The sequence below is a fragment of the Dermochelys coriacea genome, chromosome 4, assembly GCF_009764565.3.
Source record: "Dermochelys coriacea isolate rDerCor1 chromosome 4, rDerCor1.pri.v4, whole genome shotgun sequence".
Classification (NCBI taxonomy): Eukaryota; Metazoa; Chordata; order Testudines; family Dermochelyidae; genus Dermochelys; species Dermochelys coriacea.
In genome coordinates this window covers 46162921-46177467 of record NC_050071.1, presented here as the reverse complement: position 1 = coordinate 46177467, position 14547 = coordinate 46162921, and the positions used below count along the sequence as shown (strand labels likewise).

The window sequence follows — 14547 nt, the reverse complement described above, 5'->3', positions numbered from 1 at the left end:
TGCAGATGGTAGTGTCAGTGTAAACTAGTGTAATGTACAAACTTAGTAGCAAAAAGGGCATGATTATAGCAACAAAAGCAACCAGCAAAAGGGTACAAGATGCTGTTAGATAAAGCAGTACCAGCCCCATTTTAATCTTATATCTTCTTACATCCTCCAATTGGTTGCTTTTCCTGCTACACTCCCACCTTTTGCCCTCTCAGCATATAATGTAGTAAATGTACATATTTACTAATGTATAACCTATATTTACATCACTTGTGAGTTTGTCCCATGGGCCAATTTCACTACTGGTGTAACTCAGTTAAAATCAATGAGTTACACTAGAGAGGAATCTGGCCTGTTATCTTTAAATCTGTCTTTAACAGTAATAGTTCTGAGATATTTCTGTAACCACCCATCGTCTGTCTCTAGCCCCAGCACATAAGCTGCCCAAAAGGCAACGCCCACCTCTACATCGGGATGCCATACCTGGTGTACACAGATATTGCATTTGTCACAGAACACCATTTCGTTGCCATCCTCCCCATCCGGGGACTGGCAAACGTCGCAGACAACGTCCTCATCATACTCGATCCCAAGCCCTTCTTCAGTCTCAATAGCATGATTCATACTGTCATAGCATCGCTGTTCAAATTCCTCCATGACTCTCTCCATCGTATACTCATCCAGTTCAGGCATTCCTGGGAAATTAATCCAACACAATGGATTTTTAAAATGATAACATCTGGAACCCCAGCTCCTTCCATCAATGTATCAAAGGCTGAGCTTTTCTCCCAGGATGAGCCATAAGCTGCAAATGGCACAACACGCCAGACCACCTCCAGTGTCGAGGATTAATTTATGGCTATAGGGTTGCCATGGCAAACATTAGAGGGGAAGTGCATAGTAGTTATGGCAAAAATGTCCAAAGTCCTAGATCTGTGTTGAAATAATGGACATTTACTCATTTCAGTCAATATTTGATATCCTCAAAGTTTTCACAAGCAAGTCCCACCTCTCTGGGTTGTCTCTGTTGATCTCACTCTCTTTCCTTCTCATACAACACTATCTACGGTTGCTTGTTTCAACTTTGTGACCTCAATCATTTTAGGAAATGGTGACTCTCTTGAGAGTGATTCTAGGACCAAAGCACTCCCCAAGTGAGCAACAAACTGTCCATCAAAATGATAATACAGTCCAATGCAAAATCTACCAGGTACATTTTGATGTGTTAGAATCCGTAACCCAGATAAGACAATCATTTATTTCATGTAGTGCATTTTCACAGCACCCTGTACAATCAGGTCCTGATCTTGGCTAGGATCTGTTGTTGTACCAAGAAATAAATAATTATTCAAATATATGGGGAACCCAATTATACTGGATACAATATATAAATGTGGGGCTTGTCCATTTTAATCACAGTGATTGTGTCTGAACATTACACCCAGACACCACCACAGTGACCATCACCTAAATCACAGTAGTAATAAAAATAAAACTGGACCCGTCATGTTAAACGTTCATTACGGACCTGAAAACACCTACAATAAACTCAGCAAGAAAGATACCAAATGAAGTCCAGCTTTCTATGTGGATACAACTACTTGACAAAGTATCCCATTTTCAACTTTTAATGGCCCTACAAGAACCAGTCAAGCTTCAGAATTGGTGTTGCAGCAAGCCCTATACAACCCCTTTCACACAGACACCTGTATGTCTGAGAAAGCCATACTACTCCAAAGCAAGCTCTCTCCTCCACCAAGGCCAGTTTATCTCTGGCACTTCCAAACTGAGATCCTTATGGAAGTTTGCAAAAGGGTACAGGCTTTGAAAAACAAAGATCCTGTGGTTTTAATCCTGTTCCTAATAATTACTGTTTACTATGACATACTGAAGATAGAAAACTCTTGACATGTGTATTATAAGGGCAAATCCTCTTCTTCGTTCTCAGGGCAGCTAATTCACATGGGTTCTGAGGAATTCCACAGAAAGATGGAGAAGGAATCCCTAGCTCCTCCAAATCACAGAGCTGGAGAAGAAACTTTCTAACAGGTCTGCCAACCTAAAGGTACCTCCTTCATCGTGGGGGAATGGTTTGGAGAATCTGCAAAGCAGTGACTCCTCTGCTTTGCTCCAACCCAGCTCTCACCCTTTTGGCCCCACAGCTGAAGGGCAGCTGTCACAAGCAACATACAAAATTCTGCCCTCCCGTAGCACTTCCACAGTGGAAGAGCGAGCAGAATTTGTCCCTAATGGCAGAGAAGTGCTATTCTGGAAAGCGGGTAACGATGGATTGAAAGCTGATGAGTTAGTACAGTTGGTAGTTTGAAAGGCGTTTAGAACAGCACTAAGTCCCAATGCAGTGGCCTCTATCACCTTATAGATTTAGTTATCTGGAATTTGCCTCACAATTGGACTTCACTGTAATTTAATGACTATAAATTTAGAAATGATCATGAGAGTTTTTATTAAAAAGTTTTCTATTTTTATATCTGGTCTTTTGGAAAAATAATACACATTTTAAATATCAAAAGGAGCACTGCAGAGTGCGTCATGGTCAACCTCTGGAATTCACAGCCACAGGAGATCAGATAAATGCTACAGCTGGAGGTTAACAAGTAATTACTCATTTTAGTGACCATAATATCTTTTGCTATGCAAAATTTTTATAAGAGTAACTCAAATGTCATGTTTCAGGTCTCGCATGCACTGCCTGCGGGGGCCAAGAAGGAATTTCTTTCCCACCTTTTACAGAATAACTACATGTGTAAAGGGTTATAGCAAACAAACTACTGTGCACTGGCATATCAGTCACAAAAATCTACCGTAAGAAAATGTTTAGGATCATAGTAAAACCTGTCAAATCATGGCTATCCCTAGACTATACTGCTGTAGCTCACAGGAGACCAACCTGAATTTCACCAGCGTAAATCAACTCCACTAAAGTTACAACGGTATAAGCAAGAGCTGAATCTGTCCTATAATTTTTAAGAAAAATCAGGAGAAGCTGGGAATAATGGGGCACCAGACACAGTTCTCCGAACACAGGGAATTATTTTCTCCTGTCACCTGACATGGTCTCTCACAAGTAGGAACTTTCACTTTGCTCTGTTCTGAACTTTCTTCTCCCCCTGCCCTCTGATCAGTTTGTACAATGAAATGAGCCTGCAGAGGATGCCTCCATGGTCACTATATCTGCTGCTGGCTGCAGGGTAAACCCCATGCCTCCTCTTTCCTTTCCTACAGAGATACCCTATATCACTTTCATGTACATCTGTGCTGTAACTGATGCTGTGCTAGCCTTCCCTCTGGTGCCCCTCAGGATCAACAGCCCCCTTCTTCTCCTGGAGAGAAGGGGAAAGAAAGAGATGAAGAGAATGCATGAGTGTCTCAGACTGTCTGCTCACTTTTAGGGCTTCTTTAAATAAAGCTGAATATTTAAAAGCAGCCAGAAGTGTAACCTAAGACTGACATCATGTAAATCCACCTTGTGTATTTAAATAGGCCTGACCTGAGATTTGGGTAAAAAGCCTGAACATGAGACCAGGTCAGAGTTCGTGATTTTGTTTGTTCTGTGTGGGTTTTCTTCAGGATAATTTTTTTTCAAGTTTATAACCAGCTCACCCTGGATTGCCAGGTCCTGTAACTGTTTAGTCTATGGACAGTGTCCAGGTAAACCCATAAAACTGTAACCATAACGCAAATGAGGGAATTGCCACCGAGTAAAACTCAATAGTATTATCTATGCTCATGAAAATATCCAAAACCCTTCTAGCTGGCACAATATATTCCCACATATCTAGACATTATGGTCAAAATTCTGCGTTGACTTATATCCCGTGTAACCCTAGTAAAATCCATGGTGTGCTCCCACTTTTGGAGCACACATCATACTAAAAAAGTGGTCTTGTTCTCTTCCCTTCCTGGACATGCAACCTCTTCTTGGGGGGAACTCTCAGCCCCACCAGGACGAATCCCATTCCTGTTTGAAAACCAGGGACACAGTAATAGAGTTTGGGACATTTTCAAAAGGCATCACTGAGCCAATTCTTTGCTGTCTCACTCCCCAAACAGTCTGGCTTCTGTTTTTAAACCTCCCGAACACTTCTGTCTACTACACTGCTTCTGTACAAACAGAAAAAAATAACTAGCTATAGAAGGGCTGAGAGTTTTCTCATTCCATTTTAGGAAAGGGATGCATGGAAAAGCAAGCAAGCAAAAAAGGATGGATGGACAGATAGTCAGATGACTTAAACTGTCTATCTGATATCATCTCCAAGGAAGTAAACAATAGCAAAAAAGTTCTTTGAGGGAATTCTTGTGGGTGATCTGATGTAAACAAGTGCAACTCTACTGACATTAATGGAGCTATGCATAGGTCTGATATTCTTCACAGATCTAGCCCATCGTAGCAATGCCACCCTTCATTGGGGGCTTTTGGGGATAAGAGTTTAGAGGCTAGTGGTTTTTAAAAATAAGATCACAAATAAACTACATCCTAATGTACATGATTCACACCCTCTCTCTTCCTTTCCAGTTTTCTCACCCACAAACCCTGCACAGAACTGCCAGCCTACTTCAGCAGCATGCATAATTTTACAGGGTTAAAAAAGACCAGAGGCTTCTCTCACCCATCTCTTTAAATTCTTCATTGGCCAGTTCTAACCATGCTGCATCCACATCATTGAGGTCATAGCGACACACACTGTCCGCCAAGGTTCGAATGTCAACGTACCCCAGCTCAGGAGGCTCAGAACCTGAAGAAAGGATGTACTTCCTGGGTCTTGTAAATGTGACTGCTTTTGTCTCAGACACAACCCTGAAGAAACAGTAAATACAGATGTTACTTATACCAGGTTGTAAATCTCCTAGCACAGACTGGAAAATGCTTAATCCTGCTGTGTGATTAGTGCCTGGGGGTTAAATTGCACTTCCTTATTCTATGCAACTAAAAATTCCCAGCAATATTGTAGCATCAAAGTCCCGCACAGCTGCAGGAAGTAAGAATGGGTACATAAAACAGAGGAGTCATTCAGATATCTTTTAAAATTGACCTGCAATGCTACATGAAATAATTCACCTTTTTAAAATTCTAGTTCATTAAAAGACTTACAGGTGGATTTAAGAGAAGAGAGATTACAAATCATCTCCTGCAAGAGGACATGGTACTTGCTACTTTTAAATTGAATTGTTACTGACACACTTTAAAGACATATAGGCCATACTCTGTTAATGTGATGATAGGTACTATGTGCATGGGAATTAAATTAATAATAATAGATATAAATCAACTTACTGAACACTACAATAGGGATACAATTCTCAATTAAATTCTATAGGATCGTTTAAAAATTCCATACACCTGCTAATATTCTCTATTAAATTCTATTGTTTTTACAGTAATTTTGTATAGATAGCTGTAATTTTCATTTCTACGACATCTTAGATGCCTTTCCACAAGGAAATAATAATGACAATTCATAAAATTGCTTATAATCAGTCCCTCCATCACTTACCTGCTTAGATCTAAATCCAGGCTCACAGGGATTTGCATTCCCCCTGCAAAATCACTAAAACCTCGACTGAGCCAGACTTTAAAACAAAATCCATCCACTGTTTTTAAATTCAGATGCAGCTGTACTATAGCCTAATATAGTTTGTTTGGGTCCCCATAGTGGCAAGCCAGATTTAATTAAAGCATATTTTGGTTGCAACCACATTTAAACTGCATAAGCACAGTTTGTTAACAGTAAGGACTTTGGGAGACAGAGCAAAACACTTAAAACAGTGTAGCTTGCTCTACACTTTAGTTGCCTGGATTTCTTTGACTATACAGATCCAGTAACTAAGAAAGAACGCATCTACAGTGTACAGGGGCAGAGGTGTATTCCAGCCCATAGGAGCGGTTGCACTGCTAACACCTTGACTTCAGGTAGCAGGTTCCATATGCCCCACCCACATCAATGTTCTCTGGATGTTCGCAAAGGAGGTTCCACAGTCTCTCCTTTATTTAACTCTAAGCATTCTGAGATTCAATTTATATGAAAGATGCTACAAAAAATAAAACTTATATCTGGATCAAATTCAGGCAATGCGCCCAGCCTCCAGCTGAGTCCTCAGATCATGGCAGCCTCACTAGTGCTATTGTGAGGGTTACGGCAGCCATGCTCCAGTGCCTCATGTTGTGGAGAATGAGCGACTTCATGAGAGAGCTCCATGGGGGAAGTAGCATGTCCTTCACTCTATTGTGGCCTAGCTGACACATAGTGCATGTTTTCTCCTGTTCAACAAGAAACCTTGATCCACTATCCCTATATCTGTACACATCCAGTTCTGGACACATTTATCTAGTCCAGCCTCCATCATGGTACCAAACCAGTTCTGGAACATCACAGGAATCTGAAGCAGAATGGGAGGAAAAGTCATACACTGAATCTTGGGCTTTTCAGCAGGGGAGGTATCAGTCATTATAGGAATGGCCCCAATATCTTGAGCCAGCCCTGGCTGTACTATACTGAATACTACTGTACTGCAATATTATATACTACATCTCACAAGGAAACTGCTTTAGACTGACCACTGCTCTCCAAATCTTCTACACACTAAATCGCCTACTATAGAGAAATTATAGCTCTCTAGGCAGCATCCTGCTCATGCTGCCCAAAATAGTGCCAATTTTCATAGGACCTGCAAAAGTCAATTTTTTTACCTTCATGATGTAAAGTAATAAGTTACTGTATACCCAAAAACATGTAATTGAGTCATCAGTATGAGCACGTTCTAGCAGTGAGTCACCACATGGACATATTGCTGTAATCCTCGTCTTTCCTTGCCCCATCCCGTCGCTATTGTTTGTTACCCTAATTGGTTGCATCAGGGCAGCGACTCTGTCTCTTTGTTTCCTCCTACAAAGCACCTCGCTCACTGCTGGGCACTGTAATAACAAAAATCGTTTCTCTGTGAAATGTATTGTACTTCCTCCTAGTCTACATCAACTGCCAGTGAATGTCATTAGTTCACTTTACAGTCATGCTTCCCTCCTACTAAAATTATGCACAAGATCAATACAGCATTTTGGTATTAACTATAGGATTAATGAGCAATAATGACCATTTGGCTCCCTTCCTCCAATCCCAACCAACCCTAGTCTGTCCCCTACACACGTGAAGGGTAGCAGGAAGAGAAAAAAAAGATGCTTCTACAATCCTCATGAGGGGCAGGGGTGGAGAGAATCAAATGACTCCACTGCTTCCTGGAAGAGGAAGAGGTGAGAGAACGCAGGCAGGGCAGAGGGATCTTTACATGGTGTTAGTATTTTCCACCTCTTGTGAAGTTATACAAACGCTCCCCGGGTTATGCAGAACCTGACTTACGCAAATCTGCACTTACAGAAAACGTTCCATAAGCTAGAATTAGGAGGGGTTTTGTTGGTTTTTTTTGCATAACGGTCGGGTATACATTTCCGACTTACGCAAAATTTGAGTTACGCAAGGCTGGAACGGAACAAATGCGTAAGTCGGGGAGCGTCTGTACAGTATTTTGATCTGAAAAATATAAAAATAGGGCATAGCAACACACAGCAGGGAAATCAAATTCTGCAGCAAAACATCACCATCCCCACAGAAAGGGAAAGATAGGCGGGGGCTATCAGTGGAAACAGTGAGATTTTTAACTGCCCTGTATCCCTTCTCCTAGAAGCGCAGCTGTGCTTTAAGCAGCAACTCCTGAGCTCCGGGCCACTGCCAAGTCTCACTTCCTATTATAAAAACTGAAGAGGGAGCCAGCTGCTATTCTCTGTTTAGTTTTTATAACAGTAAGTGAGCTGGGCTACAACTTGCTACTGAAAGGGAAGCCGGTCTCCTGGGAAGTAGGAAGAGTGAGAGACAACCCAGAGTCAGGAGCGCGGCACCTTAACATAAAATAGTTATCAAAAATAATAATTTAACAAATATACTCAAAACAGCAGAAGAAACATTTTCCCTACTATTTTCTAACAACACGGAGACTGCCACACCAACTCAGATCAATGGCCCAGTATCCTGTCTCCAACAGTGGCCAGTATCAGATGTTAGTATAAAAACCCAGTATAGACAATTATGCACTAACCTACCCGGGGGAAAGTTTCTTTCTGACTCAGGCAGTCAGTGGTTAGTTCATGTCCTGAAACATAAGGGTTTATGACCCTTATAAAAATTTTATCCAATGTAAAGTAACTGTGGATATTCTTGTTATTCATATACATATCTAATAGGGTAAGTTCTCCTATTCTTTTACTATCAACTACTTTTTACAGTGGAAGGTCACATTACATAAACCCTCCCAAAACTGTTTAAAAAAAATTTTTTTTTACATTAAGCAGCCAGGCTCTACCTGCAATAAGCCCTTCATTAATAAGCTATGGGTGCACTTTTTACGTGGTTACAGACACTTGGCCTACAGCCTCATGCCTCACAACACACCCAAGAATGACAAACAGATTGCTAATGGACACTCCAGTGTGGGTTATTGCAATAGGCTAATGATGAACAGGCAAATCTATCAACTTTGACCACTAAATAAATGTATATACATACATAGTCCATAACCAAAAATTCTGCAGTATTGAGTTTGGGTTCAGAATGTATTCTTCTTAAAAGAAATAACGATATGTGACAGTTCTTGCTTTTTCCCACCCCCCTATTTTATCTTCTCACAGAATTCAGCCAATTAAGCTATTGAAGCGTGAAAGCTCTTCTTGATAAGGGTCATCTTTTTATTGCGAGTGGGTTCTATGCCTAGCACAATGGCTCCCGTTCCATGACTGGGACCTGTAGGCACTGCCACAATACAAACAACGACAATATTTACATGCATTAATGAATTGTTAAAACTAAGTACAATGAAGTTACCTTACATAATAAATACATTTGCAACAGATCCCTGCCCCAAGGAGCATACAGTCTCATTTGAAACAAGACACAACATACAAGTGTAACAAAGAGAAGGAAGATTATGGTAATTACAGTAACAAATGTGAGCATTCACATTTATGTACCTTAACTATGTGCCCAACCTGACGGCTCTGAATCATTTGAGAGTTTTTTTAATCTAGTTGCAGTGTTGTACAGCAAGCTAAATTTAAGTTATACGTAAACAGAAAAAGGTTAGAAAACTTCATAAAACCAAAATTAAAACCAGCAGTTTTCTCCAAGGTCTGTAATTTAAATTTGGCTTCTACATTCATATTCAGCTGTCTAAAAAGAAGTGGCAAGTTTTTCAATAATGCTGAACACCTGCAATGCCCACTGATTTCAATAGGAGGCAAAGGGTTTGTTCACAACCTCTGAAAATCAGGCCATTTCTAACTAGATCGTTACATATTAATTTAGAGCCTAGGAAGCCAGATGTATAACTGGTGGCCCAAGTGTATATATGTGTGTTTATATTTCTCCAAACTATACCTGGCTACTGGTTCGGGGATGGCCCCCGGGCTAACTGGCACCTGAACTCCCTTTTCCCACTCCTGCCTCCAGGGGTCTGCCAGCACATAGTACTCATCAGGGTTCAGTTGGTAGGAGTCGGGTAGCTTCATGGCAGTGATCAAGTCCGTCCTGAACACCTGCGAAGAAATCAACCAAGAGAAAGAACAGAGACACTGACATTTTATATTCACACTCTATGATTCACAGCTCCAGGGTAACCATAGAGCAGTGCATAACAAGGTCACTGTACCAACACAAGCTAACAGCCTATTACAGGACAGCCATTTAACTTTACATCAGGGCGTAGAGAGAAGGGGACATTGATACAAAAGACATAAGGCTGACGGCTCTATGACTCCTAATGTTCACACTGTGAAAGAAGCATAAGCCTGAGTGGTGCCCCACGCCTCTAAAGTTTATGAGAATTGCGAGTGCTCAAAGCCTCTCACGATCAGGCACCAAAACTGTAGCATTACCTATCAATAACAATGGACCCAATCCGGTTCCATGTGAGCACTGTACCAACACTCCTACTGACTTAAATAGGACCAGGATTTAGCCCTGTGCTTTTCAGATTACGAGATCCCTGACTAATCCAAAAGAATTCTAAAAATCCTCTGTGATCGTAAACAAGGTCTGACCGTAACGTGACCAGCTGCAATAGCAAATTCTAAGCATGGCAACCAGTCTTGAATTGTTGTGTTTTTTTAAATTACCCTAAAGATCAACTAAAATGAGCTTCAGACTAGATCTCTTGGGGCATCTCCACATTCAGCACTAGCGTTCGCTCATCTACCATCTGCACTTTAACACACACTATTCCACTTTGCCTTTTCAAGGCATCAGTCTCTAAAACCTGGCAAGTTTTGGGTTATCAGCCATAAACAAGCAGGACGCGGTCTTTAACAAGCCATAGGAGGAAATAAAAATGGATTCACCCTTGTGAGGAGCATGCTGTGCTGCTGCTATGGCATTCTGCACACTCCATTCTGCCTGGTTTGCCACTGCCTCTCAGTGAAGCAGAAACTGAAGAGTGATATCACAGGCATGAGAATAGCGAGACAGCACCTGCCTACACATCTTCCAGCTCTCCCTGCCCCTTTTCCCCCCCCACCAAAACTGCTACATAACAGTAATAACTAATACTTCACCCTTTTCATCGCAATAGCTCTTTACATACATTAACTAATTAATGCCACATGCAAAGGAACGGATGTGCAACAGGGTTTTAAAGCAAACAAGCAATGAAAACAAGAATGTAAGATTGTAAACCAAGCCCTTTGCCAAACAGAACAGGGGAATCAGCCCAGCCAGCACCAGCCAGGAAAACCACAAGAGAAGTTCATATGCAAACTCATCAGTTTATGGCAAGTATAATCAGCAAGGCACATATCCAGCTCCATACTGTATAGTTATGAAGTTTCAGGCAGATTTTCAGGAAGGCAAGACACTGTTCCTAGACTCTCCAAACATTGCTAATGATGCAAATTTACTTCACACTTGCTACTCTTGTGCTGAATCCCTAATCCAACTTCCATATTGGCTGTTTTGTGTTAGTATCTAACAGTTATGTTTGGCTGTGGATAAAGCACAAATCTGTAAGGTATGTGCATCCATTGTGGTTTACACAAATCATAAAGCTGCCTTCCCTGGAGATAGTGCCTTCTTTCATATGCCACGAAAACACTTCAAATTACAATAAATCATCTAGGATTTTTTTTTTACATGTTTTAGGGAACCAATCATTAGTATGATCATTAGGGAAAAAAATTTCTATTGTAAAGTACAGTATAAAAAGCTTGGCCACATGATATGCCCAAATGTTTTTCCCCCACTCTCTCATTCTCTCTGTTTTGCCCTGGATTTCTCATTGGGGAACATCCAAGTGTAACTTATTTTTATTTTTCAAAACTGTTTAAACCCAGTGATGACATTTTTTGAATTTCAGGTGCAAGTCTACATTTTTGTAAGAATAAATCCCACTACAATTAAGTATTAATTTGTAAGTTTATCAAGAAAAGAAGAAAAGGGTGAATATAGGTAATGTAATACAATAAAATGTTTTTTAAAAAAATCTAAACTATCAGTCCTGTGAGGTTGCAATCAAGAAATGAAACAGAATCCACAAAACAAACTTGCTCTCCCAGTAAACTAGCAGAGCCAGCCATAGGGTTTTAGACTTCTAGTGATTTGAGTAAAAAACAATATATGAAAATTTTTCAGTCTGATAGCTTGTGGCTAGTTATTTTGGCTACCGCACAAGAAGTTGTTAATGGAATACTTGACCATCAAGAAAATCCTTTCCAAGACTCTCTGCCTTGTGTCACTGTCCTTGCTGCTCTGCTAATTTCTGATGCAATCAAGGTGCCTGGAGCCAAAAGAAGTTTACAAAATTATTATCTCTGAAGAACTGGCATGCAGCACTTCAGAGATAGAGAGAGGGTGAAATCCTGGCCTTGCTGAAGTCAATGGGAGTTCTGCCATTGACTTCAAATGAGACAAGGATTTCACCCGGTGAGTTTAGTGAGTGTCACTTATCTGCTGGCACACTGGAATCAGCATAGCATGCTGTCGCAGACAGAGACAAGACAAGAAATAAGAACAAACAGGAGCTTGGGGGAAGTGGGAGAAAGACCTCTCAGACTTAGAAGAAAGGCAAAGGAAGGAAAAAACAGAATATTGGAAGAGCCACAGGTTAAAGTGTGTGTGGCGGCGAGGAGAAAGCATCACCACAAAATAAGACTGGGCCAAGAAAGACAAGATCAGGGTTTGAAAAGTTATCTCTGGTCATTTACTTGATGGTCAAGTGGCTCTCTTGCGTACATAATACCCCCATGAAAAACTGATTATCCCTGGGGCGAAGGAAGTATACTGTCATCATGAAATCCAGCTAAATATGCCTCTCCCCCAACATCAGCCCTGCAGCATTTAAAGTACTTTGACACAGTGAAAATGACTGAACCCAAGAAATTTCACCTTTTGAAGCTAATACCTTGTTTTCAGCCACAGTGCAGTCTGAGGTCTAATGATTATCTCAGACCAGTTCAGGCAAGGGCATCTGCAGTGGGTCATATACATTTGGTGCCTACAACTGACCCACCCAAAAAGTCCAAATTGATTTACATTTCCTTCCTTGATTTGAATTCCTCAAAGTACTGCATATGAAGCTTAGAAGAGACAGATGTCTGGTTTGACAAATCTGTTAACAAATAAAAACTATTAATTAAGGCCAAACAAAGGCTATGAAACTACTAAAAATAAACTTTTACTGTTCACAATAAATCAAGAACAAATAACCCAAACCACTAAAAGAAAGAAAGAAAGAAAGAAAGAAAGAAAGAAAGAAAGAAAGAAAGAAAGAAAGAAAGAAAGAAAGAAAGAAAGAAAGAAAGAAAGAAAGTTTCAGAGCTATGTTGGGCTGGTGCCAAACTAGCCCAGTATTCATGGCTAAAAACTAACTTGGTGCTGGCAGTGACTGTGGTAGCAGCTGAACTCCCGGCCAGAGGAAAGGTTGCTGGGTATCAGCTGAGATGGAGCAGAAAAGGAAAGAAAATATGATTAGGAAGAAATCTATTCTTTAACAAGGCACGTGTGTGTTTTACTAGACAGAGGTAGCAAAGTGCAAGTACAATTCCAGAAATACCTCAGAAGGTTTTCGATCTTCATGTCTGGAGCATGAATTCCTCCGGTGTCGAGATCTGGAATGCTGAGACCAGGTGGACAAGCCTACGGTATAAAAATGATCAACTGAAAAGAGTGCTTTCCTCAGTCAGAAAAGGACTTTGCTCACACTGTTCACACAAGTAGGCCAGTTGACTTCAATGATACTACTTGAGTAAGTAGAGCAAGATTCAGCCTTTTATCACACATCTCAAAAAGACTGTTTCATAATGAACAAGCAGGGAAAAACTGCTGGCTCAGTCTAGCACTTCGGTGATCACTTCCATGAATTTTTTTTTTATCCCGACAGCTACATTTATTGACTTCGCAAAAATGACACTTTTATAGGCATCATATTAGAAAATCTATGGCACAACAGTTCTTTATTTGAGCAATACTGATCCAAACACAAATCACTTCCTTAGGATTAAAAACTATCTGGGAGGTCTGTGGATAGCCTGAGATGAAATCTTCAAAGCTAATGTACTGATGTCCCAGCACATCCATGCAGAACGTATTTTGTCCCCATGATTTCTCTTAGGATGGAGTTCTTTTCAAGGTGAAACAGAAAGTCATTCCACACCCAGGAACCCTAAGACTATATGATGTTGTCTGTTTCCTGGCATGAGGAAATTACTGAGCATGGTCATGGGGTTTTTTATACAGTAACTCCTCACTTAAAGTTGTCCCCATTAAGTTAATGTTGTTTCATTGTTACTTTGCTGATCAATTAGGGAACATGCTCGTTTAAAGCTGTGCAATGCTCCCTTATAACGCTGTTTGGCAGCCGCCTGCTTTGTCCACTGCTTGCAGGAAGAGCAACCTGTTGCAGCTAGCTGGTGGGGGCGTGGAACCAGGGTGGACCGGCAGCCCCCCCATCAGCTCCCCACCCACTCCCCTAAATTCCCCTGTGGAGCAGCCACCCATCAGGCTATCAATTGCCAGCAGTTCAGCTGTCCCTCCCCCCACTGCCATATGCTGCTCCGCCCTCTGCCTGCTGTGCGGGGGGGGCTAATGTTAAGGTGTCCCCCTCCCCCCTACTTCTGCCCCTCCACCCCCCCCCGCTTACCCCTTCTCCATACAGAGCGGGGTGGAGACAGGTCAGGGCTCAGGAATGAAAGAGAGACCACAGCTGCTGTCTCAACTTTTTAAAGGCAATGTACTTAGAGTCAGGTCAGTGTATTTAAAGGGGCAATGCGCATCTCTCTCCCCCACACACAGGGTGTGTGTGTCTGTCTGCCATGCTGTCTCCCCTCCGTCCATTCATGCAGCCTTGTAGAGTGTGACGCTAACAATGTGTTACCCTTGAGGGCTCAGCTGATTGCTAGTTCATAATTTAGCAGTAAGGCATTCCCTCGGAAATATCCCACTCTCGAATTTCACCACCTCAACCAAGCTCCACAATCATCATTGCTGTGTACAGTATTAAATTGTTTGTTTA

General features: G+C 41.3%; 1 protein-coding gene across 9 annotated transcripts in view; it reads right to left on the bottom strand.

The window, feature by feature from the left end:
* JADE1 (jade family PHD finger 1) overlaps nucleotides 1-14547 on the bottom strand; it is a 96471-nt gene that overhangs the window by 16975 nt on the left and 64949 nt on the right. For 6 of the 9 annotated variants that reach the window (XM_038398128.2, XM_043513510.1, XM_038398127.2 and 3 more), the window contains exons 3-7: nucleotides 13090-13172; nucleotides 12906-12971; nucleotides 9426-9583; nucleotides 4617-4804; nucleotides 472-683 (exon numbers count right to left, since the gene is read on the bottom strand). In XM_038398128.2, the coding sequence (XP_038254056.1) occupies nucleotides 472-683; nucleotides 4617-4804; nucleotides 9426-9583; nucleotides 12906-12971; nucleotides 13090-13172 (707 nt within the window). The remainder of the gene's footprint in view (nucleotides 1-471; nucleotides 684-4616; nucleotides 4805-9425; nucleotides 9584-12905; nucleotides 12972-13089; nucleotides 13173-14547) is intronic. The other 3 variants (XM_038398129.2, XM_038398126.2, XM_043513509.1) reach the window with 1 other exon arrangement.